Raw genomic sequence first — 25,019 nt, forward strand, 5'->3', positions numbered from 1 at the left:
CCTTTATAGTATCTGCCCTAGTGACTTGCCGCACCTTTTTTAATTAACAGGAGATTTAAGTAAATTGGGTGTGAAAGACGAAAGATTGGGTAGCCTTTTTCCCCCCTGTAAGCTTCAGTGGTGTCCAGGCTTTCTTTATTCCCAAAGGGACTGGTAACAAGACAGGGTCAGGCAAGTACGGACTGCCAAGGAGCTGCGCTTAAATGCTACCTGTGCCACAAAGGAAACTTTTCTCCCCCTATCAAAGGATTTTTAATGGTTTTGGTTTTGCCGTGAATTATGGGCGCTGGGAGAAACTAAGCGAAGCCGTCGCTGAGAAATACCCAGAGCCTACCGTTAGGTACCTTCGCGTGTGGGCAGTTGGCTACATTCAGGCTGCAGTGTCGGGGGCGCCCAAGAGTAGGGGGGCTGTTCTGGGGGGTCTCCCTTGGGCTTAGGGTTGGTCCAGAGTTGGGAGAGAAAGATCCACGATCACGTTAGGCCCTCCCCTTCCTGCGTTCGCCCCTCCACGTGCCTCGGAGGCCGCCTGGCTTTGCTCCTCTGGCCCCGGGGCCCTGGCGGCCCACCCTCGACGCCCGGTGACCAGCGAGCTCCCTCCGTCAGCCGCAGCCGCTCCCTGCCAGGCACCGCAGCCCCGAGCCCGGCAGGCGGCGCGCCTGCCCTTGTCTGGCCACGCGGCGGTGGCGGCGGCGGCGGCGGCGGCGCGTCCTCCCGGGCCGCCCCCCGCGGGCGTCAGAGGGAGGCGGGCGCCCCGCGCGGTGACGGCGACGCCTGCGGCCGCCGGACTCTCCACTCGCCGCCGCCGGAGAGGCCGGTGACCTCTTGGCCGCCCCGCCTCGGAGGTTCAGATGGCTCAGGCGAAGATCAACGCGAAAGCCAACGAGGGGCGCTTCTGCCGCTCCTCCTCCATGGCCGACCGCTCCAGCCGCCTGCTGGAGAGCCTGGACCAGCTGGAGCTCAGGTGAGCGGGTCGCGGGCGGAGGCCGTGCGCGGCGGGCCGGCCCGGCACAGCCCCGGGGCGGGCTGCGGCCGGAGAAGTTGCTTGCCTGAGATTTGTTCTCCATGGAGATGGTGCAGTTTTGTCCGGCGCTTGGTGGATTTTCCTCTCCGAGAGAAAACGCATTCGATTTAAGTAAAAACCTGTGAGCGCATTATTGGTGGCCCCGTTCTCATTACCAGACCTGAGCGTTTGGGAACGGAGAAAAATGAGAGAAGGTAAAAGTTACGGTGACGTTATTTGAGGTTAGAGACTGTGACACTCCGGGTCTGCAGAACTTCTAGAATTTTCTGAGTGCCAGTATGTGGTCTTCCCAAATGTTTTTAACTTACTCTTTTCCTGTTAGGCATTTTTTAAGAGCGGCAGCAATTTAGTGGTCCCCGATGTTGAGTGATAAGTTTCTTTCCTCCAAAACACAGCAGAGCAAAAAAGAAAAAATCCAGGAATCTGTCTGATAGCAGGGATTAGGGAGGAATAGGACTGCGGGGTGAACAGTGGCTGGGTACTTGGTGGAGTAAGACCCTGCAGCTTTCATTTTCCCCCTAAGCCCCGGCATGCTGTATTTAGCCGTTCCGTTAGTTTCTCAGTATTTATTGTGTACCTCCTTCCATAGAAGACACCTTCTTGAAAGTGCCAGTCATTGGCCTGAAAGCATAAGATAGGGTTTTTTCCCCCTCTTTACTGAATAAGATTTTATTAATATACAGTGTTGTGCTTGTATGCAATTTCTAAATAATGTATAGTAAATTTTGGAAATCCTTGTTTCTCTTAACAGCGTATGAAAACTTTTATGTACTTCCTGTAAACGTTTATATCTCCAAAGTTACTGTGTAAATTGTGTGCAGGTGTAGTTAAATGAAAATCTTATTAAGGCCCCCCAGCTCCTGGAAACTACAGTTTTTCTCCCCCACAGTTTTCACCAGGTTCTGGGTGAGCAAAGAAACATGTAAGCCAAAAATTTTAAGAAGCAGTGCATGTATGTCTTTATCTCCCTCAATTTATATACCAAAACAAGAAGAGGTGTTTGTCAAGAAAGTGCATTAATAACCACAGTATATCTCAGCAGTTGAGGCATTCATTATTATTATTACTCTGAGAAAAGAGTCAGAAAATGAGAAATTCTCCATCCACAATGATTTCATGGATGACAACAGACAGAGAAACCTGAGCCAAAACGAGACAAACGGAGCAAGAGAAAAGTAATGCTTCCCCATGGTTGAGCTTGATGCGTTTACACCCCAGAGAAAGTGCAACAAGACTGAAGATCAGTAGTGTGCCTCTGAGAATAATATTTCTTTTCAATGTAGCAGTATTCCAAGTAACTCACATATCTCCCCAGGTATTTAGAACTTTGAGGGTGTGTTCTTAACCATTTCAGGGCTCGCTCTCTAGTCAGAAAAGATTTTTTCTGAAAGGAAATAGGAGGATGTTGCCCCTCCCTTCTACAAGCTGAGTCATTCTCAAACTTGAATTAACACCTCATGTTAGGTACTTGAAAGCCTCTGGTTTTGAGTATTCGTATATTCTAATGTTTGATTAATCTGAAGTGAATTGATTACTGTATACGAGTGATTAAATTATAACTTGCTTAATTAGCCCTTGAGCTGAGGAGGAAAGACTGGTTAAAATGTGCAAATTACTGATTTTAAGGACTTCTCTAGCAATTTTAGACTTTTGTAAGCTTTGTTTCTTAAAAAAAAAGTAATACTGATCTAAGGAAGTGTTTTAGAAGATAGTAAAAATAAAAAAAAATGCTAATGATGATCCATTAAAGTTCCTTTGAAAGCACATGGGCAGTGTCACAGCACCATATTGTTAAGAACTAGCATCATGCCTAGAAGATTTATTTGTAAAAGAAACATAGGTAGGGGAGCCTGGGTGGCTCAGTCGTTGGGCGTCTGCCTTCGGCTCAGGTCATGATCCCAGAGTCCTGGGATCAAGCCCCGCATTGGGCTCCCTGCTCAGCGGGAAGCCTGCTTCTCCCTCTCCCACTCCCCCTGCTTGTGTTCCCTCTCTTGCTGTGTTTCTCTCTGTCAAATAAATAAATATTGATTGATTGACTCATAAAGCAGTGTTTTAGGTAGAATAAAACACTGTAGTTTAATACTTAAAAGTTTACGTGTAGTTCCTCAACCATACTAATTTTGTCTATTGTGGTAGAACTTCTTCCATATGAAACTGAAGACAGAATTATGCTAGATGCTTTATGACCTCTAGAATATGAACTACTGGTGAATGTGATTTTTTAAATGCTTTAAAATGCTTGGCAGCATTCTACATATCATTGAAGGAATTCCATTTGCTTCTATTACTTTACCATGACACTAGCCTCTTTCTTGACTCTACCTCATCTCCTTTTTTCCTTCCTCCTGAAAAGGTGATTCCCTTCTCTCCCAGTTTTTTTTTAAGATTGTATTTTTATTTGAGAGAGAGAAACAGAGCAGGGTTGGGGGAGCAGAGGGGGAGAGAGAGGGAGGGGAAAGATTCTCAAGCAGACTCCACACAGAGCCCCATACAGGGCTCGATAAACACAACCCTGAGACCATGACCAAGAGTCAGACCCTTAACCGACTGAGCCACCTAGGCACCTCTCTCACCCTGTTTTTTGACCAATTCTAAATGGTGTCAGATTTTTGCATTCATCAGTGGCTCAAGACACCTTGCTTATTATTATTACTTTTTTAACAATTACCATAATTTATAAATAATACATGCTAACATTGATTCATTAAATGAGCAGTGACTCTATACCAGGCCCCATTCCTTTGTGGAAGTTACTATCACCTCCATTCTCCAAATGGGAAATTGAGGCTTAGGAAGTTAAATGACTTGTCTAAGGTCCCCCAGCCTAGAACCCAGGAAGACTGGCTGTAGAGCTTAATAATTCATGCCTGTATTCTCTTAAAGTTAGATGTGTCTTATTGTTACCAAGGTTTGCCTCTTGGTGGGTGTCAAGCCAAAAGACACAACCAAACCAAAGAATAGGAAAAGAAAGGGTTTTTACTTGCAACAAGTAAAGGAGAACATGGGGGATCTTTCCCAAAGAAGCATCTCCCGGAACAACAAAATTGGGGAAGTTTTAACTGAGGGTGCATACATGTTCATGAAGAGGCTTGCACAGTGGGGAATACAGCATGGAATTGGGGTGACTAAGTACAAGCCAAAGTCATGAGGGCCGGGAAGGGTCAGCATGATCAGTTCTCTGGCTCCAATTGGTCTGGTATCTGAGTGCTCAAAGGGGTTTAAATCCTACAGAGATAATCAGGAGTGTGCATCAGGTCAGTCTTCGCTTCTGAATATGATTAGGCTGTCTCCTGGCCTCGTGGTGACTGTTCTCACATTCTTTCACAAGATGGCTGGGGGCCTAAAATGACTCTTCTTATGTCAAGAAAGCTATGTCTGTCTTTCTTTACCCAGAGATCCCTAACTCTTTCTGCTTACAGTATTTCAAAATGTAGGAGTAGTATATGGATGAATATGTGATTTTACTGAAAGAGGTGAAAATTCCATTTATTTATCTATTTATTTACTCTATTTTTTGAAGATTTTATTTTTAAGTAATCTCTACACCCAACATGGGGCTTAACCTTACAACCCAGGAGTCACACGCTCCCACCAACTGAACCAGCCAGGTGCCCCGAAAATTCCATTTAAATTGGTTGTCAAAATTGGGGCACCTGGGTGGCTCAGTCATTAAGCGACTGCCTTCAGCTCAGGTCATGGTCCCAGGGTCCTGGGATCGAGTCCCCCATCGGGCTCCCTGCTCGGCAGGAAGCCTGCTTCTCCCTCTCCCACTCCCCCTGCTTTGTGTTCCCTCTCTCACTGTGTCTCTCTCTGTCAAATAAATAAATAAAATATTTTAAAAAAAAAAAAGTTTGTTGTCAAATTCAGTAAATATCAAACACCTACTGAGTGCCAAGTACTGAGTGGCTCCTAGAAGGCTCTGGATGGTAAGGAAGATGTTTGGGATATGGGTTGTGGAGGATGGCAGAGGGGAACATGGTAGGACTGGGAGATTGATTGTTCACCAGTTTCCCGAAACTGGTCATGTTTTAGCTCCTTCCCCCTGCTATCAGCCATCTGCAGTGACTTCTTCAGCATCCAGGGAATGAAGGGTTGGGGGTGGGAGTGAGATGGATCATTTGGCCAAAAGTTTGCTTAAAGTTTCTTAGGGTGTGCCAGTGTCCCAGGAGTCACAAAACAAGTAACATCATAGTTAATATTGAACAACAGCCTGTAATTTAAAAGAGCATTTCTTATATACGTTGTCATTTGAACCTTACAAAATCCTTTGAGGTAGAGGAGGGCATATGTATGTTATCTCTTTTAGAAATGAAGGAACTGAGGTCCAGAGGGATTGAGTGGCCTGCCTAAGGCCACAGTACTGATGAGTAGCTCCTAACACCAGTCCCATTAAACACCAGCTCCATTTTTATATTAAAGGGTCTCAGTGGTCAGTGTATTTTAATACTTGGGTGATGATTAGGAAAACTTATTCAAAATCTTACATTGCCTAGAGTATAAGTGATCATTGTAGCGTTCTTTAGATATAAGAGTATTTTTTTAAAGATTTATTTATTTAATGGGGCGCCTGGGTGCTCAGTCGTTAAGATTTATTTATTTATGAGTGAGAAAGAGTAGGCGGAGGGGCAGAGGGAGAGAGAGAGAATCCTGAAGCAAACTCCCCTCTGAGCGCAAGAGCCTGATGTGGGTCTTGATCCCAGGTCCTGAGATCATGACCTGAGCCAAAATCTAGAGTCAGGCACTCAATGAACTGAGCCACCTAAGCACTCCATGAGAGTATTTTTTTTTTAATTTTTAATTTTAATTCCAATATAGTTAATATACGGTGTTATATTAGTTTCAGGTGTACAATATAGTGATTCAGCAATTCTATACATTGCTCAGTGCTCATCAAGATAAGTGTACTCTTGGGCACCTGGGTGGCTCAGTTGGTTAAGTGACTGCCTTCGGCTCAGGTCATGATCCTGGAGTCCCGGGATCGAGTCCCGCGTCGGGCTCCCTGCTCTGTGTATTGACAGACACTTGGGCTACTTTCATAACTAGGCTATTGTAAATAATTCTGCAATAATCATAAAGGTACATATATACCCTTTCTAATTTGTGTTTTCATATTCTTTGGGTATTACCCAGTAGTAGTGTGATTATTGGATCATAGGGTAGTTCAATTTTTAATTTTCTTAAAGATTTTATTTTTAAGTAATCTCTACATCCAGCACGGGGCTCAAACCCACAACCCCAAGATCAAGAGTTGCACCCTCCACCAACTGAGCCAACCACGTGCCCCCATTTTTAATTTTTTGAGGAAGCTCCATACTGTTTTCCACAGTAGCTATACCAGTTTGCATTTGCACCAACAGAGCATGAGGGATCCTTTTTTTCCTCATCCTCGCCAACTCTTGTTTCTTGGATACAAGAATATTAAATATGAGATGGGACTATGATTTTAAGAACTTGTTTTAGAAATTATTTTTTGGGGGGTGCCTGGGTGGCTCAGTTGGTTAAACATCTGACTCTTGATCTCTGCTTAGGTGTTGATCTCAGGGTCATGAGTTCAAGCCCCATGTTGGGCTCCACACTGGGTGAGGAGCCTACTTAAAAAAAAGAAAAAAAGAAATTATTTTTTTCAAATAAATTCATGATAGGAGCATTTACCTGTTCCTTTCCTTTTTATGAAAACAGCAATTCTTGTTATTTATAAGCCTGAGTTCATAATGGTAAGTGTGTCATAAATACCATGAAGCTAATGTTTTGCCAGCACCAATTCTTAGACACACCACACGTGATAACTCATAACTGTTTTAGTCAGTGCTGTCAGTCATTGTGTTAAACTCTTCACCTGCTTTATTTCAGTCACAACCACCCGCTCATTATCCCTTTTTCATAAGTGAGGAAATTGAGGCAAAGAGAACTTAAGTAACTGCTCAAGGGGGGCGCCTGGGTGGCTCAGTCGTTAAGCGTCTGCCTTCGGCTCAGGTCATGATCCCAGGGTCCTGGGATCCAGCCCCGCATCGGGCTCCCTGCTCTGCGGGAAGCCTGCTTCTCCCTTTTCCACTCCCCCCTGCTTGTGTTCCCTTTCTCGCTGTGTCTCTCTCTGTCAAATAAATAAATAAAATCTTTAAAAAAAAAAGAAAAAGTAACTACTCAAAGGATACACAGCCAGTAAGTGGCAGAGCTGGTTTGAACATCGTGACTGAAATCTCGGGCCTCTAAGTCTTTCAACCATGTGTCCTTTTGATAGCTAGGCTGCAGAGATTTGTGAGGTGTGGGAGACCCAAAGACTATCCAAGAATGTGTACACTTCAGTTTTGCCCTCAGAAGAATTTTCTGACTAAAATTTCTTTTCGTCAAAGCCAGCTTCATCACAGTTTCATGCAGAGAGTTTTCCAGGAGTACAACTCAGGTCAGTCTTGGTATGAGGAGAAGTTCTTAACCAATTTTGGAAATGTAGCTCTTCTAGGATCTGTTAGTAAAAACAGAACCACCCTTCTCCGCCAAGAGAAGTGTTGTCAAATGAGGTGTTAAAAAACATGAAGGATAAGGTGAGGTGATCCAACACTTGTCTAACCAGAGTTCCAGAAGAATGGAAGACGGAATATTTGAAGATACGATGGCTAACAATTCTCTAGAACTAAATGGAAAGGTTGTAAACAGATTTATATGTTGAGATGAATTTAAAGATCTCAGTGGCTGAGAAACAGTACAAATATTACTTAAACTAAGTAGAGATCTAGGTTCAGCTAGAGGGAACAGCAAATGTCAATGGTACCAAAAAACAAACAAACCCTTGAAATGTTTACATTCTGAAGAATGGCATTTTATCTTTGCTATGAAATGAAAAAGGTATACATAAAAACGTATTTGAGAAGTCCAATAAAAGATGAAATCTGGTTTTCACAGGGAAAACGCCCTGGCAATTTCTAGCACTGGGGGAAAACAAAAAAACCAAAAAACCACAAGACTCAAAATTTCCATCTGATGTGTTCTGTATTTGGTCTCATTTAATGGCAAAATATCTTCCTTATATGATCGACTTACGTTTTTTTTTAGAGTGTCTCCTTTTAAACCATTTTCTTGTTAACAACTCCCTGAACTTGCTGTTGTAACGTGTGTAAATGAAGTCTTCTTTTTTTGAATAACATTCAGTTCTCTATCATTGTACATTTGAGTACAAATTCCAGTGAGTCTTGAAAAATTCATCTCTTCTTTCAGCATCTTCTCATTTACCAATCACATGATTTATCTGTGTCATTTAAGCACTGGAGTCGTGGTTTGTGTTTTTAGCATAAATATTTCATATTAGTGCCAACTCAATCTCTCTCATATTTACTGGGCCCTAGTTTATCTGTCTGAGAGTTTGCTAATGTAAAATGTGTAGGCATGTAATGGATGGTGCTGTAAGTGGGCCTGCTGTTGTATTATTGCCATTTTATATAATACTGTTTTTTTATTGTATTTTCCAGCCACATTTGTCATGTAAGATTCTTACCAGCTCTTTGCTTTTACTGGCTTTTATAAACACAAAGTTCAACATATTTTTAGTACCTTGAGGAACAAAGAGACCCTGTGACTTTGTGGTCTATCAGTGCTATTTTGGTTTCTAACAGGTGGATGGCTGTTGAGGAAACATGTTGCAGTTGGGGTGGGTAGGGGAGGCCTTAAATGGAATGGACATGTGCTCAAACATTAGTGAAGTTGTTCTTCTGTGCCCACTTACGGCAGCAATCAGGATTAGATCTTCCATGATCTCATGTTTCTAAGGCCGTCTGAATACTGAGGATAAGTCTGCACTGTTCATTTTGCAAAAACTGGCAACTTATATACGGAGTAATGCATAACAAGAAGTGCCTTGAAAACAAAGCACTTTAAATATATAGGATTTTCTTTTCTCTTGCTCTCATGATTCCTCAGCCTTGCTCTTTAGTGACTGGGTATGTTCATATGAATGTGTAGTAAATGTATGTGTGTTTATACTTGGGGGAGTTAGGCAAAGTAGTGCTTCTATAGTTTGATACAGGCTTTATACCAAAAACCTACACAGGCGTTTCCTTTAAATTCACGAAAAGACAAAGATGCTCTCTCTCATCACCACAGTTTAATAAAGTAAGAGGACTTTAATCAATACTATAAAAAAATAGAAGCTAATAGGATTAAAAAGGAAGAGATTAAAACTCTCATTTTGTCCAGGTGATATGATTGTCAATCTAGAAGAATCAGGGACGCCTGGGGCTCAGTTGGTTAAACGTCTGCCTTCAGCTCAGGTCATGATCCCCGGGTCCTGGGATTGAGCCCCGCGTCAGGCTCCCTGCTCAGCAGGAAGCCTGCTTCTCCCTCTGCCTGCCGCTCCCCCTGCTTGTGCTCTCTCTCTCTCTCTCTCACAAATAAATAAATAAAATCTTTTTAAAAATCTAGAAGAATCGGTAGAATCAAAAGACAGATCATTAAAATTAATAAATAAATCCATTACCAATTACAAGATGAACCTTACAAAAACAGCATTTCTCTAACCAGCAATAACCAGCAAGAAATTATAATTTAAAATATATTATTCATGGGGCACCTGGCTGACAGTCTGAAGAGCATATGACTTTTGTTTTTTGTTTTGTTTTTAAGATTTTATTTATTTATCTGACACAGAGAGAGCACAAGCAGGGGGAGCAGCAGAGGGAGAGGGAGAAGCTGGCTCCCTGCAGAGCATGGAGCCCTACGTAGGGCTCGATCCCAGGACTCCGGGATCATGACCCGAGCAAAGACAGACGCTTAACTGACTGAGCCACCCAGGCATCCCAGCATGTGACTTTTGATCTTGGGGTCATGAGTTTGAGCCCCACACCGGGTGTAGAGATTACTTTAAAAAAAAAATTAAAAATAATAATAAATAAAATGTATTATTCACAATAACAATATCCACAAAGGATCAAAGCACTCAAAAGAGTCCACAAAGACTACCATTAAGAATACTTCAAAACTCTAGGGCGCCTGGGTGGCTCAGTTGGTTGAGCGACTGCCTTCAGCTCAGGTCATGATCCCAGGGTCCTGGGATCGAGTCCCGCATCGGGCTCCCGGCTCGTCGGAGAGCCTGCTTCTCCCTCTCCCACTCCCCCTGCTTGTGTTCCCTCTCTCGCTGTGCCTCTCTCTGTCAAATAAATAAATAAAATCTTTAAAAAAAAAAAAAAAAAAGAATACTTCAAAACTCTATAATAAAGAATATAGAAGATCTGAATATATGGAGAGACATTATCATGCCCTTGGATAGAATGACAATATTCTAAAGATGCCAAATTTACCCCAGTTCTTTGACAAACCTAATGAACTTACTCAGGAGTTAATATGGAGAATTAAAAGTCTAAATAGCTAAGTTATCTTTAAAGAAGATTAGAGGGCTGGTTCTCCCAAATATTAAGGTATATTACAAGGCTGCTGCTATTTTTTAAAAATAGGTGTTGGTGTAAGAACAGTCAAATATACTAGTGGATGGAATAGAGATTTCAGAGTAGACAAGCTATAAATCATTGGAGGAAAGATGGATTTTTGGTGGATATAATGTTGGGGAAAAACAGTTCACTATTTGGAGAAAAATAAAATCCTTACCTAAACACATACAGGTGGATTCTAGATGGACTAAGACATAAATATGAGAAAGGTAAAGCAATAAAGTTGATAGGAAGAAAAGTAAGAAAATACCGTATGACCTAGGATGGGAAGACCCTGAAGTAAAATTTCAAAAGCATAAACCATAAGGCAAAATAAAACCAAGAAAAGATTAATTTGATCACTTCAAAGTAAAGATATCTATTCAGTGAAAGATATCCCAGACAGAATTCATATATGATAGGATGGAAGGAGATGATTATAATGTCTGCAACTAATGTGGGATTAATTCCTTGAGTATGCATATCAACAAGAGAACAATAACCCTGTTTAAAAAAAAGGAAAACTGGGACGCCTGAGTGGCTCAGTCGTTAAGCGGCTGCCTTCAGCTCAGGTCATGATCCCAGGGTCCTGGGATCTAGCCCCACATTGGGCTCCTTGCTCAGCGGGGAGCCTGCTTCTCCCTCCCCTGCTCCCCCTGCTTGTGTTCCCGCTCTCGCTGTGTCTCTCTCTGTCAAATAAATAAATTAAATCTTTAAAAAAATAAAAAAATTTAAAAAGGGAAAACTAAAATAGGCAAAGGCTATGAACAGGCTAACAAGAATACAAAGAGATGTCCAAAATTATTAGTAATGAAAGACATGCAAACTAAGTACGAACATATCACTGTATACTTAGTAGACTGGCAAAAAATAGAAAGTTGGAAAATGCTGAGTAATGGTAGGGCTGTGGGGACACAAGGATTCCTATGCTTTGCTGCTGGGAATATTGCAAAGGGGTTCAGGACGGGGCCCCCTCCAGAATGTGCCACTTTGGCATGTCGGTTATTTTGAGCTGAAGGCACTTGAGAGCCTGCAGGCTCATGAGAAACTTCTGCCCCTCCCTTAACCACACAGAAGAATCTAAATTAGGGGTCTTTCCCAGAATAAGGGTTATAAGCAGAGATAAATTTTATCTGAGTGGCCCATCTGTATGGCGGGGCAAACATCTAATTAACAAACATCTGCTCTTCTTATCACCCTATGAAGTGTATTCCTTTTCTCTGAAGTCCCAGACCCTTACCCCCTTCTCCTTCATTCAAAATAACACATACCTCATTTTGCCTGACTGTCTGGAATTTCCCTGTCTCTGTGGATTCCCCTTAAGTACACTATTAAATTTGATTTTCTCCTGTTAATTTGTCCCATGTCAATTTGATTCTTAGTCTAGCTAAGGGGACTTTGAGGGGGTAAGAATGCTTGCTTCCTGACAATGGTCTAGTCTGGCCCTTCTGGAAAACAGTGGTAATACTGAGTTAAATTGAGGGTGCACATACCCTGTGTCCCAGTCCTGCCCTGAGATATATCCTAAGGAGATTCTCATTCAAGTCCATAGAGGACATGTATTCAGTGAAGCGTGGTTTTTGTTTTGTTTTGTTTTGTTGTGGTGATGAGAAGTAAGGGGACAAAGTGAGCCATTCCACTGGGAGAGTGGAGGTAAAATCAGATGGATATACATGGAGTGTTATGCAGTAAGCTACTGATTAGATGTTCACATAGGAAGCTGGATGGTTCCTAACAAAATAATGCTGAGTGAAAAAAGAAACAGTGAGATATAAATTGAAAATAGATGAAAACACAAATATAGATTCTGTTAAGAACAAATACAAAATAGAATGATTGCCATACGAGTGGGGAGGAAAATGGGGGTGGGGTAGGTGGATTTAAAACAACAGAAGATTTTTTTAAAAATGTTAAAGAGGGATAAAGAATTTTTTTTTAAGATTTTTTATTTATTTATTTGACAGAGAGAGCACAAACAGGCGGAGTAGCAGGCAGAGGGAGAGGGAGAAGCAGGCTCCCTGCCAAGCAAGGAGCCCGACACAGGGCTCGACCCCAGGACCCCAAGACCATGACCCGAGTCGAAGGCAGTTGCTTAACCAACTGAGCCACCCAGGTGCCCCTAAGAGGGATAAAGAATTTTTGAAAAGTGTTCCTAGTGATCTTTAAACTTGAGTTGGAGCAAGTGAGAGAGATGAGGAAAAGTAAGCTTCCATGTGGTAACTTTTGTTTCCCCAATTTATATAGGGTGGAAGCTTTGAGAGAAGCAGCCACTGCCGTTGAGCAAGAGAAAGAAATCCTCCTGGAAATGATCCACAGCATCCAAAATAGCCAGGACATGAGGCAGATCAGCGACGGTGAGAGCGTTTCCACAGACGGGAGCTCATCTTTTCACTCCTTTGTGGGGTTTAAGATATGGGGTTTAAGTCCATTTTCGCTTGACTTGAGGAATTCGTACACTTGGCTTTGGCATTTCCCGTGAGCGCGGACTGCAGCTGCAGCTGTCAGTTTATTACAGGAGCCTCTTACCCAGGGGTCACCCTGCTGGCCTGCCCCCTACCTCAAGGGCGTGGCTGGAAATGGTAGAAAAGGCCTCCAAGCTCCGGAAGAGGTGGCTTCAAGCAGTAAGGGGCGATGCCTTTGACCTCAGGTTCACACTCCTAACTTCAGTTCCTCAGATGTTACTGGACTGTAGAAGCTGTAAAAGCAGAGAAGACAAAAAGAGAGGGGTTGAGGTGTAATTTAAGGAGAGGAAGGAGAGAAAATGCAGGGGAAAGAAATTATGGGCCCAGTAAAACCCCATTAACGTAAAAACGTGCTATCATTTCTATATGAAAAGCATGACTACCTAGGGAGGAACAGGGCACTCGTGGTTTTCTGTCACTGGCAGCCGTCTTCCTACTTCAGTTGCTCCGGGGCCCCCCGAGACAAGCCAGTGGGCCAGCGGCTGGTGCCAGGAGCATGCAGTCTAACTCCAGGCCCCGAACTGTTCGACACGCACTGCGTGTCGTTCTGATTAACAAGAAAAAAGACAGATTAACAAGAAAAAAAGCAGAAGCTTATGAACATGTATACTTCACATGTACATAGGAGGTTTTCAGGGACACTGAGATGGCCCACCTCCCTGAGATGGATGGTCCAAGCCACCATCTTCTGTCCAGCCAGTCTGTTTACCATCCTCGCCAGAGATCGATGAATAGGTAGAGAGTTACAGAACAGGCCAAAGAGGAGATGGCTGACTTTTTCATATGAATAATGAAATGTGGATCCTTTTCCCACCACTGCCTCTCTGTGCTGGCCAAGACTTACACCACTGGCCTGCTTAAATTTCCCTGGCAAGCATGAAGTCAGTGCCTACTTTTCAGGCCAGCTTTTTCTCCACTATCATGGCTAAGTTTGCTGAGCCAAAACTGGGGCATTGTATTCTGAGACACATGCAGAATATGCCACCCCAAAGTATGGCTCTTTGGCATAAGAATTATTTCAAGCCGATTATTTTTGAGAAGCTGCAGACACAGGAGAAGCTCTGAAAACAGAGTAGAAGTCATTCTTTTGTAAGGGAAGTTTAAATTTATAAAGGCTATTTCCATTTGCAAGGGTGCCTCCCTCTGTGTACCAGGAAGAGAAGGATGACTGTAAATCACAGAAACTCTTATCTATGCAGAAGGCCTCTACTAAATCTGCAAAACAACCTTACCTTGGTTTATCCTGCTTTTCCTGGTAACCTCACTAAGGAGGGGAAGGTCTCCCTCCAAGTCTTAGTCCTTAGCTGAACATGGTTTTTAAGATGGTGGCTTGGACCATCCATCTCAGGGAGGTGGGCCATCTCAGTGTCCCTGAAAACCTCCTATGTACATGTGAAGTATACATGTTCATAAGCTTCTGCTTTTTTTCTTGTTAATCTGTCTTTTATTACAGGGTTTCTCAACCAAGAACTCAGAAAGGTACAGGGAAAATTATTTTTCCTCCCCTACATGCACATCCTTATCAAGAGATCCACCGTGTCTGATCTCTTGCTCTACCCAGCACAAAACCCTGGTTATGCACACTATTCACTCTATGTTAAGACTTGATCTCCATCCCAGTTACAAATGCATACCTGCCCAAACATCTTCAAACATGACCACTTGAGAAGTCATCTGGTATCCCATGTATAAGACTTTCAGGGAGGGGTGCCTCGGTGGCTCAGTCGGTCAAGCACCCGACTCTTGATTTTGGCTCAGGTCATGATATCTGGGTTGTGAGATCAATCCCCATGTGGGGCTCACAGGCTGAATGTGAAGCCTGCTTGAGATTCTCTCTCTCCCTCTCCCCCTTCGCCTCCCCAACCTGCGTGCATATGTGTGCACTCTCTCTCCCTCTCTCTCTCTCTCTCTCAAAAATAAAAAATAAAGAAAGACTTTCAGGGAAAGGTATTCTGCAACCTCTCTCTGTAATATAATACAGTTCATCAGTTAATCTTATGTGCTATAGTTTTGACTTTTACCTTTAAAAATTTCATAGCCAAGGTGCTTACAGAAAATAGTTTTAGCCACAAATGAATGCCTTAGTGTTCTCAACATGGGTAAGTTTATGTCTCATATTGATTGATATTTCAAACTTTCTACGTTTAGGTGAAAGAGAAGAATTAAATCTGACAGCAAACCGTTTGATGGGACGAACGCTCACTGTTGAAGTTTCAGTAGAAACAATTAGAAACCCCCAGCAGCAAGAATCCCTAAAGCATGCCACCAGGATTATTGATGAGGTTGTCAGTAAGTTTCTGGATGATTTGGGAAATGCCAAGAGTCACTTGATGTCACTGTACAGTGCATGTTCATCCGAGGTGCCACCTGGGCCTGTTGACCAGAAGTTTCAGTCCATAGTAATTGGTTGTGCTCTTGAAGATCAGAAGAAAATTAAGAGAAGATTAGAGACTCTGCTTAGAAATATTGAAAACTCTGACAAGGCCATCAAGCTGTTAGAGCATTCTAAAGGAGCTGGTTCCAAAACTCTGCAACAAAATGCTGAAGGCAAATTTAATTAGTTTTGAAACATAGGAGCACTTACAAATAATGACATAAAAATGATTAAACATTTGTTCTTTGTGTTAGGCATAACATTTGATACTGATTGTTGTTTCACATGAGGAAAATATTCCAGTGTCATCAGTTTTGTGAATAACACAATTAAATCTAGAAATATTTTAATTATCTTTCTAGAAGTTTTTAGATTGAATTCTTGTCTTGTATTAGGCTCTAGCACCTAATATATATAATATATATTTTTTACTATTCTGTGGATGAATACTTAGTATATAGGAGAGAGTAACTGCCCAGCCTGGGCCAAAAGCATCATTATTCTTTCCTGGGCTTTGTCTGGCATAGAGATACTTGGGCACATGGGGCATTTGGTTGACTAGAAATTTTTGACAAACTTACCACTCATCTATTGTTAACTAAGTAGTGTGCTTAAAAGGACAAAAGGAATCACAAAATAAGAACCTTTCCCAACATCTTCTTTTTCATAAAGCACTTTTTTTGGACATCTGTATCAAATTATTTTGAATTTAAGATTTATGCATCTGATAATATGAATATATTTCTTGATATATATGAAAACATGACATAAAGTGTGAAAGAATTCACATCTAATGTTATCACTGTGAACAACTATATGTCCACTTCATCTTTTTCCAAATGCATCATTTCTCTAAATTTTTAATCATTGCAGAAATACAGTGTTGTAACTTGCCTTTTTTAAAAAATGCTGCTATAAAGTCTATTTGTCAACTTTAAAACCTCTATTCTGTATTGTTGTATAATTTACTTCCCCATTCCCCTCATTGGACATTTAGTTTGTTTCCAATTTGTTGCTTATTCCTGCAACATATTTATATACAGAGACTTTTTTCCTTCTTCCTTTTGTTTTTGATTTTCTTTGTATAAATTTCCAGTAGTGGGATTTACTGGGTCAAAAGGTATATACATTTTCATGGCCTGACATATTTCCAAATTTTTTTGTATGAGAGTTACATCAATTTGTACTGTCTTCAGTAATTAAAATGTAGCTCTTTCACTAGATGCTTTCCAGAGTTGAGCATTATTTTTTCTAACATTAGATATGAAATAACTTAATTTTGTTCGCATTTTATTTACTAACAAGGTTGACCAATGTATTGATTATTCTTTTATCTGTGATAAATGAAGCAACTATAGAACACTTTTGTTTGAAGTAACTAGTGCTGTTGATACACAAAAACCTCAATTCCCCTCAAATACTACTTCAAAATGAATACATCATACTCAGTTTTCATGAGAACGTAGGTATTCTTTCACACTGGGGAAAAAAATGTCAATATCCAGATTGGCTTTATATATTTAGATCTCTCAATGCAAACAATATTGAGCTTCATTTTCTAGGCAAAAATGTCAAATTAGTCTCTCTTCATAAAAAGCAATTACAATCTGAGAACATTATGGTTTTGATTACCATTGCTAAGTCTGCCTCACTTAAATCTTTCCATTTCATGGGAAACATCATTCTCATTGATAACTGTGGCAAAGCCTCTTGATTTGTCAGTTGACTCTCATTTGCTATCATCAGGTTCACGGTCAGATAAAGGTTTTCTTTTTGTGCCATCTTTATTAGCTTTTTGAAAATTAAGAAGCAACAATCAAATTTTCTTCCAAGTTCTCAAGGACTGTCAGCATCTTTAAATCCCTTCCACCCTGGGAAATACTCCCCCTTCGCATTCACTCATTCACTCCATGTCAGCGTAGGACATTTTCTTTTCTTTTCTTTTCTTTTTTTTTAAGATTTTACTTATTTATTAGAGAGAGCACTAGCAGGGAGGAGAGGGAGAAGCAGACTCCCTGCTGAGCAGAGAGCCCAACACTGGGCTCCATCCGAGGACTCTGGGATCATGATCTGAGCCGAAGGCAGGCACTTAACCGACTGAGCCACCCAGGAACCCCAGCCTAGGACATTTTCTACCACAAACTATTCCAGCTCTACCTCCTCAACCTTTGTACTCTTCACATTGTTTTTTTCCCATTTTTTGCAATGGAATTTTATTGGAGGCCATTCATTCTCACTGACTTGAAGATCTGTGATCTACCATCTCCAAGCTGCTTCAGTCCCTAGCCTGTAGCATTTCCAGCCCTCTGTACCTTGAGCCACATTCATGGAGCAGGGACCTGAATGTGTCGATTCTTAACATTTTTATTTATTATAAGATTGGAAGTGTGGGGTGCCTGGGTGGCTCAGTCAGTTGAACATCGACTCTTGGTTTCAGATGAGGTCATGATCTCAGGGTTGTGAGATCGAGTGCCACCTTGGCCCCGAGCTCAGCGCAGAGTCTGCTTGGGGTTCTCTCTCCCTCTCCCCCTGCCCCTTACTTGCTTGCTTTCTCTCTCTCTCTACACCCCCACCTCTAAGATTAAAAAATCTTTAAAAAAAAAGAATGGAAGTGTAATTTATTTTTAAATGATGAAACTACCAAGAGTAGTTTCTGTCTTCTTTTAGGTAGATAATAGCTTGGGACTATAATGGAATTCAGAGTATATTATTTGTCTTTTATTCATATGTTCCCTAACAGCCCCATTCTAATTTCATGCCATTTGTAGAATGGAGCATACAGTTTCGGGACAGCCCCGCTGCCATCCCCCATGAGCACTGCTTCCCAGGAGAATGTCCCCATTCCTACTCAGGCTCTTCTGTGTAGCTGGCAGGACCTGCAGAAGAGTTGACCGAAGAGCACTCAATGGACATCAACTGAGGACAGAGTGACAATGCTGCCCAGTGAAAAATCTGACCAACGTAGAATTGACCCTCCTGGTATTTTAATGTAGGAACCCTTGATGTTAAAGAAAAAAGAAGAAGAAGACGAAAAATCCTGAAAGCTTTCAGAGGGCTAGGAAGGAAGGAAGAGAGCTAACAGTAATGAGTGTGACCTGGGCCTTGCCGCTGTGCTTCCTTCCCAGTTACCAGTATTGCATCCCCTAGGGGGCACCCTTCACACTGTCTTCCACGGGAATGCTGTCCTTCCAGGGATACATTAGCCATTAGCCAAGTGAGCTATTATGCAGAGGGACACAATAATGAGTACAAGGTCCTCTGTATTGATGCAGCTCAATCTAGCACTCCGACTCAAAATGCTTGGAATTCACCCTAAAGAGATGATCAACTAATAAGAGAACTCTGCTTCAACATTTCAAAATTGGAAAGCATGAAAGAACAACTCCTGAAAGTAACAGGGTAAGGATCTGGCAAACAATTACATGCAATGATTTTTAAGTAGGAAATATCCATGCATGTGTCCCTTTCAAATGACTGATTGTGACAAATGCTGATACATTTGGAGCGCACATATGTGATAATGCTATTTTTGAAGGCTGGATTTCGCAATTATTCAAAGACAAAAATGAAAGTAAAAGCTGAGAATTTTGGAAAAGAAAAGGCAATGAGGACAGTAGTGAGCTTGAACTTGTTTGTGTCTAATCAGAACAAGCAAGCAAAATGAAATGGACTTCTGTTTAGGGATATGACCACATTCTTAAGTTTTCTATCATGACCAAAGAGTAAACAACTTGAATTGGGCCACACCAATCTTCAGTTATCCACCTCAAACCACCAAATATTGGGGGCGCCTGGCTGACTCAGTCAATAGAACATGCAACTCTTGATCTCAGGTTTGTGAGTTCAAGCCCCACGTTGGGTGTAGAGCTTACTTAAAAATTTAACAAATTAAAAAAAAAAAAACAAAACAGTAGATATTGTAGCAAACATATTTCACTTGCATATAGTTGGCATTCAAATCACGATGGCATTCACTCACAGCAGTTTGGTGAGGGCCAATTTCAGTATCTAGTCCAGCTTTAATATGCAGCTAAATTGGACACAATTTGTGCAGGAATTTGACAAAGGCTGTCAGAAAAGATTGAAAAACCTGGCATTGGAAAACTGACCTCAAATTCAGATCCAGGGAGTATTATAAATACACTTCCAAATGTAATCGTCAGACCTCGGGTCTAAAGATGGTACAGCCCTGGGACGGAATACACGCAGTGGCTTTAAGCTCTGCTGCAGAAATACCTTGTGAGCTCCCAACCCCAGCTCTTATCAGCCGAGGGCCCCAAGAATGTCCCTGACCTCCCCAGCTGTAAAGTCAGGATGATAATGCTCCTGTGAGTTAGAACTTTAAATGAGATGCAATACGCAAGGTGCTTGACATGGTGGCTTACACAGAAAGCACTTGTTAAATAAATTTGAACAGGGGGAACCTGGCTGCCTCAGATGGTGGAGCATCCAACTCTTGATCTCAAGGTTGTGAGTTCGAGCCTCACGCTGGTGTGAAGAGTGCTTTAAAAAATTTTTTTTGTGGGGGGGGTGGCGCCTGGGTGGCTCAGTTGGTTATGTGTCTGCCTTCAGCTCAGGTCATGGTCCCAGAGTCCTGGGGTGAGTCCTGCATCGGGCTCCTTGCTCAGCGGGGAGCCTGCTTCTCCCTGTCCCACTCCCCCTGCTCGTGCTCTCTCTCTCTGTCAAATAAATAAAATAAAGTAAAATAAAAGTAATCTGTTTCTCCTCCTCCTACATAAAAGGAAACCTCACATGGTATTTATAAAAGGTCCGAGCTCGTTACACCTAGTATTATAGACTAAATGTTTGTGTTTCTCTCCTCCAATTAGTATAGAAAAACCCTGACCCCCCAACCTCCCCAATGTGATGGTATTTGGAAGTGGGGCTTTAGTGAGGTAATTAGATTTAGATGAGGTCATGACAATTGGTCCCCCATGATAGGATTAGTGTCCCTATAAGGAAAAGAAGAAAAGAAAAAAAAAAGGAAAGAGAAAGAAGAGAGACCAGAGGACACAGTGAGAAGGTGACTATCTGCAAGGCAGGCAGAGGGCTCTCACGAGGAACCAAATCAGCTGGAATCTTGATCTTGGACTTCCAGCTTCCAGAACTGTGAGAAATAAATTCCTGTTGTTTAAGCCCCCCATGGTATTTTGTTATGGCCACTGGAGGAGCGAAGACACTTAGAAAAGGAGTTTTGGGGTTTTTTTTTCTTTTTAAGTAAGCTCTACACCCAACATGGTGCTTGAACTCAAGACCTCGAGATCAAGAGTCGCATGTTTTACCAACTGAGCCAGCCAGGTGCCCTGAAGTAAAAAAAAAAAAAAAAAAAATTAAGTTTAGTTCCTTCAAAGGGGACTAAACTAAATCATCCAGAGATGAATGAAATAGACAGTGCTTTCCAAAGAGAAGTCTCATGGCCTTTTGGGGCAAGCTTCGTTGGGCATCCCTGGTTTCTAGGCACCTACTCAAGCCATTCAGATAACCACGTTTTAAAATGTCCTTACCACATTCACCAAGAGATGGGTCCTTAGAATTGAAACGATTGAATTAGCTTCCTGGTGGTTGATGAATCCCCAGTGCCCTTGACAGTCCAGGAAAGTGCCACAACTGAGGCTCAGAACAGAGGCTGTAATGCCCCGAGGGACTAAAGATATGTCCTGGTCTAGGGGCGCCTGGGTGGCTCAGTCGTTAAGCGTCTGCCTTCGGCTCAGGTCATGATCCCAGGGTCCTGGGATCGAGTCCCACATCGGGCTCCCTGCTCGGCGGGAAGCCTGCTTCTCCCTCTCCCACTCCCCCTGCTTGTGTTCCTGCTCTCGCTATCTCTCTGTCAAATAAATAAATAAAATCTTTAAAAAAAAAAAAAAAAAGATATGTCCTGGTCTAGATGAAAGAGGGAGCTGAAAATGAGACATTAACATAAAGAAAGACAAGACATAGAAGAACCACCAAATCTGTGAGAAGGGAACTAGAAAAATTCTTTCCAGTGGAACAGAGAAGCAGCAAGGAAGCCTGCCATCCCCTATGGTTCTCAATGGAGAGAACATTTCTGGGGAGAATCAAACCCCCACACCTGTACCACGAGTAGGCGTGGTTTCTGAATGTATACTATCTATGTGATATGGGAATTACAAGCTGAAAACTTAATATAATATCCACTTTATTCACTTCTAAACATAGGGTTAATCATGTATTCCCTCCTTATTTTAAGAATTTACATCAAAGGGTGGATAACAAAATGCTAATTGTGAATAAGCCTCTTAGAAATGCATTAACTGGGCGCCTGGGTGGCTCAGTCAGTTAAGCGACTGCCTTCGGCTCAGGTCATGATCCTGGAGTCCCGGGATCGAGTCCCGCATCGGGCTCCCTGCTCGGCAGGGAGTCTGCTTCTCCCTCTGACCCTCTTCCCTCTCGTGCTCTCTGTCTCTCATTCTCTCTCTCTCAAATAAATAAATAAAATCTTAAAAAAAAAAAAGAAATGCATTAACTGCTAGGTCATTGGAAGGATGTCTAAACAAATGTTCCAATAGCTGTACTAGGAAGAGCATCACACAAATACACTATCAATGAGGTCCTCAAAAATCAGAAAGTTGCCCAAATAGTACAGCCCTTTCAGAGAGGACATCTCTCAGCACACTATTTCAACAAAAGCAAATTTATATATGAGAATGACCTGGCAGTGAAGGAAAAAAAAAAGATTTTTTATGTTCTAATAAGATAAGCACACTAAACCCAAAAGTGTATATGATGGCACAGACTAGTCCATGTGAGACAAGAACAATCGATAACAAACCAAAAAAGGAAATCTAGAAAGCATTGACTGTATTCCCTGACTCACACTGGCTAGGGATTATGATTAGTATCATAGTGACCACTATCAGCAAGTTCATGTGATATTGTGATTTATAAGAAGGAAGTATATATTTGGTCTTTGTCCCTATTCCTGGGATAGAACTCCTAAAACCCTTGGAATTTCCTAAATGTTGAGAGTGACAGAGGCATCTCTTGTTATGTTTATGAGTTGGATTTTGCTTGCCACCTAAGGAGTGGGGGCTGGTTGCCAGGAGAACCAACCATGTGATTAGAGGGTTGGAACTTCAAGTCTCACCCCTCCCCCACCTACTCAACCCCCTCCCCACCATTATTTCTGAGAGGGGAGAGGGCCTGGAGGTTGACTCAATCACCAATGGCCAATGGTTTAATCAATCATGCCTATGTAATGAAGCCTCCATGAAAACCCAAGAGGACTGGGCCAGAGAGCTTTTGGATAGATGAGCCAATGGAAATGTGGGGAGAGTGGATGTCTGGAGAGCGCATGAAGCTCCTTGCTCTTTCCTTATGCATCTCTTCCATCTGGCTGTTCCAGAGTTTATTCCAAATGTTTCTGAATTCTGTGAGCCGCTCTAGCAAATTAATCAAAACCAAGGAAGAGATCATTGGAACCTCCAATCTATAATGGATTGGTCAGAAGCACAGGTGATAACCTGAGCTTGTGACTAGCCTCTGAAGTGTGTGTGTTGGAGGGGGGGGGGCGGTGGAAGACTGTCTTGTAGGACTGAACCCTAAACCTGTGGAATCTTAGGCTATCTCCAGATGGAAAGTATCAAAATTGAGTTACATTGTAGGACACCCAGTTAGTGTCCAAGAATTGCTCCATGTGGGGAAACCCCCACACATTGGAATTAGGAGCCAGAATCTCAGTGGTCATTCAAAAAACCTGTGAATCAATCCTGACATTCCCTTTTGTTCCTGTTTCATAGCCAAGTCCTATGGATTCTACCTCCAAAACTAAAACCAAATCCATCCACTTTTCTGCACTACCCCTGTTACCACCTCAGTGAAGCCTCCATCGTCTCTCACCTGGACCAGCCTTCCTCTGGTCTCTTCGTTTCATCTGTTCTGTGCTTTCATTAGACAGCAGCCAGAGGAATCTGCCACGTGGATCTCCTTATCCCTGCACTAAAAAACCCTTCAAAGGCTTCCCAATGTACTTGCAATACAATCCAAATTGCTTATCCTGACCCACAGGGTCTTCATGCTCTGGCCCCTGCCTCCCTCTCGACTCCCATCTTTTTTTTTTTTTTAAGATTTTTTAATTTATTTGACAGAGAGATACATAGCAAGAGGGGAACACAAGCAGGGGAGTGGGAGAGGGAGAAGCAGACTTCCCACCGAGCAGGGAGCCCGATGTGGGGCTCGATCCCAGGACCCTGGGATCAGGACCTGAGCCGAAGGCAGACGCTTAACGACTGAGCCACCCAGGCACCCCGCTCACGACTCCATCTTATACGACTTTCCACCTTATTCCTGCACACTAGCTCCCTTTCAATTCCTCAAACCCACCAAATTATTTCCTGCCTCTGGTCATATCGCACTTGTTGCTCCTTCTACTTAAAATCTTTCTCTGCCTATTCTTTATCCAGCTAACACATTTATCCCTCACATAAATGATGAAATGTTACTTTGTCAGAAAGGACTCTCTGGTTCTCCAATTTAAATTAGGGCCCCTTTTTATACACTGGTTATGTTTGTTCATATATACATAAATTTTTCTTTAATGTTTTTTTTTTTTTAAAGATTTTATTTATTTATTTTAGAGACAGAGCACAAGAGGCGGGAGCGGGAGAGGGAGAAGCAGACTCCCTGCTGAGCAGGGAGCCCGATGCGGGACTCGATCCTGGGACTCCAGGATCATGACCTGAGCCGAAGGCAGTCGCCCAACCAACTGAGCCACCCAGGTGCCCCTCTTTAATGTTTTTCTTTCACTCATTAACAGTTCATGATCCCTAAAAAGTATTTAGCTCATTAGAGTCAGACACAGTAAAACAACTAGCAAATGACAATGGATACTTTTTGCTGGGTCAGTGAAGGTACTAGGTTTGAACAATCACTAACTGACTTAAAAGTGTAACTTTTCGGGGTGCCTGGGTGGCTCAGTCGTTAAGCGTCTGCCTTCGGCTCAGGTCATGATCCCAGGGTCCTGGGATCGAGCCCCGCATCGGGCTCCCTGCTCAGTGGGAAGCCTGCTTCTCCCTCTCCCACTCCCCCTGCTTGTGTTCCCTCTCTTGCTGTGTCTCTCTCTGTCAAATAAGTTTAAAAAATCTTTTTTTAAAAAAATGTAACTTTTCAGGGGTGCCTACCTGGCTCAGTAGGTACAATAGGCAGCTCTTGATCTTGGGGGCGTGAGTTCAAGCCCCACCTTGGGCATAGTGGTTACTTAAAAAAATTTTTTTTAAATAACTTTTTAGAATGTTTTCCCTAAATAATTTTGTGTAACTCATTTCCAGACACAGCAGGTAAAATTTCTTTCAAAGTCTTTCAGACTGGGGCGCCTGGGTAGTTCAGTCAGTTAAGCATCCAATTCTTGATTCCAGCTCAGGCCATGATCTCAGGGTCCTGAGATGGAGCCCTGAGTGGGCTCCACGCTCAGCAGGGAGTCTGCTGGACGTTCTCTCTCTGACTCTCTCTCTCTTTCTCCCTCCTTCTGCCCCTCTCCCTGCTCACACGCACATGCTCTCTCTCTCAAATAAATAAATCTTTATAAAAACAAACAAAACAGGGCGCCTGGGTGGCTCAGTTGGTTAAGCGACTGCCTTCGGCTCAGGTCATGATCCTGGAATCCTGGGATCGAGTCCCGCATCGGGCTCCCTGCTCAGCAGGGAGTCTGCTTCTCCCTCTGACCCTCCTCCCTCTCATGCTCTCTGTCTCTCATTCTCTCTCTCTCAAATAAATAAATCAAATCTTTAAAAAAAAAA

At 42.5% G+C, this 25,019-nt stretch overlaps 1 protein-coding gene across 1 annotated transcript; it reads left to right on the plus strand.

Moving 5' to 3' along the window:
• The first annotated feature begins 758 nt into the window (after positions 1-758).
• On the plus strand, positions 759-16,490 carry BAG2 (BAG cochaperone 2). Its single transcript, XM_006736287.3, has 3 exons — positions 759-961; positions 12,676-12,785; positions 15,042-16,490. The coding sequence occupies exons 1-3, from the start codon at positions 849-851 to the stop codon at positions 15,452-15,454; spliced, it is 636 nt and encodes a 211-aa protein (XP_006736350.1). The 5' UTR covers positions 759-848; the 3' UTR covers positions 15,455-16,490.
• The last annotated feature ends 8,529 nt before the right edge of the window (positions 16,491-25,019 follow it).

This window comes from Leptonychotes weddellii, chromosome 8 (assembly GCF_054177405.1).
Source record: "Leptonychotes weddellii isolate Sample4059 chromosome 8, ASM5417740v2, whole genome shotgun sequence".
NCBI classification, from domain to species: domain Eukaryota; kingdom Metazoa; phylum Chordata; class Mammalia; order Carnivora; family Phocidae; genus Leptonychotes; species Leptonychotes weddellii.

Excerpts from the sequence above, each read along its gene's own strand:
- BAG2 (XM_006736287.3), top strand. The coding sequence starts at position 849 with ATGGCTCAGGCGAAGATCAACGCGAAAGCCAACGAGGGGCGCTTCTGC. Across the intron at positions 962-12,675 it reads CTGGACCAGCTGGAGCTCAG|GGTGGAAGCTTTGAGAGAAG; the intron begins GTGAGCGGGTCG and ends CAATTTATATAG. Across the intron at positions 12,786-15,041 it reads CATGAGGCAGATCAGCGACG|GTGAAAGAGAAGAATTAAAT; the intron begins GTGAGAGCGTTT and ends TTCTACGTTTAG.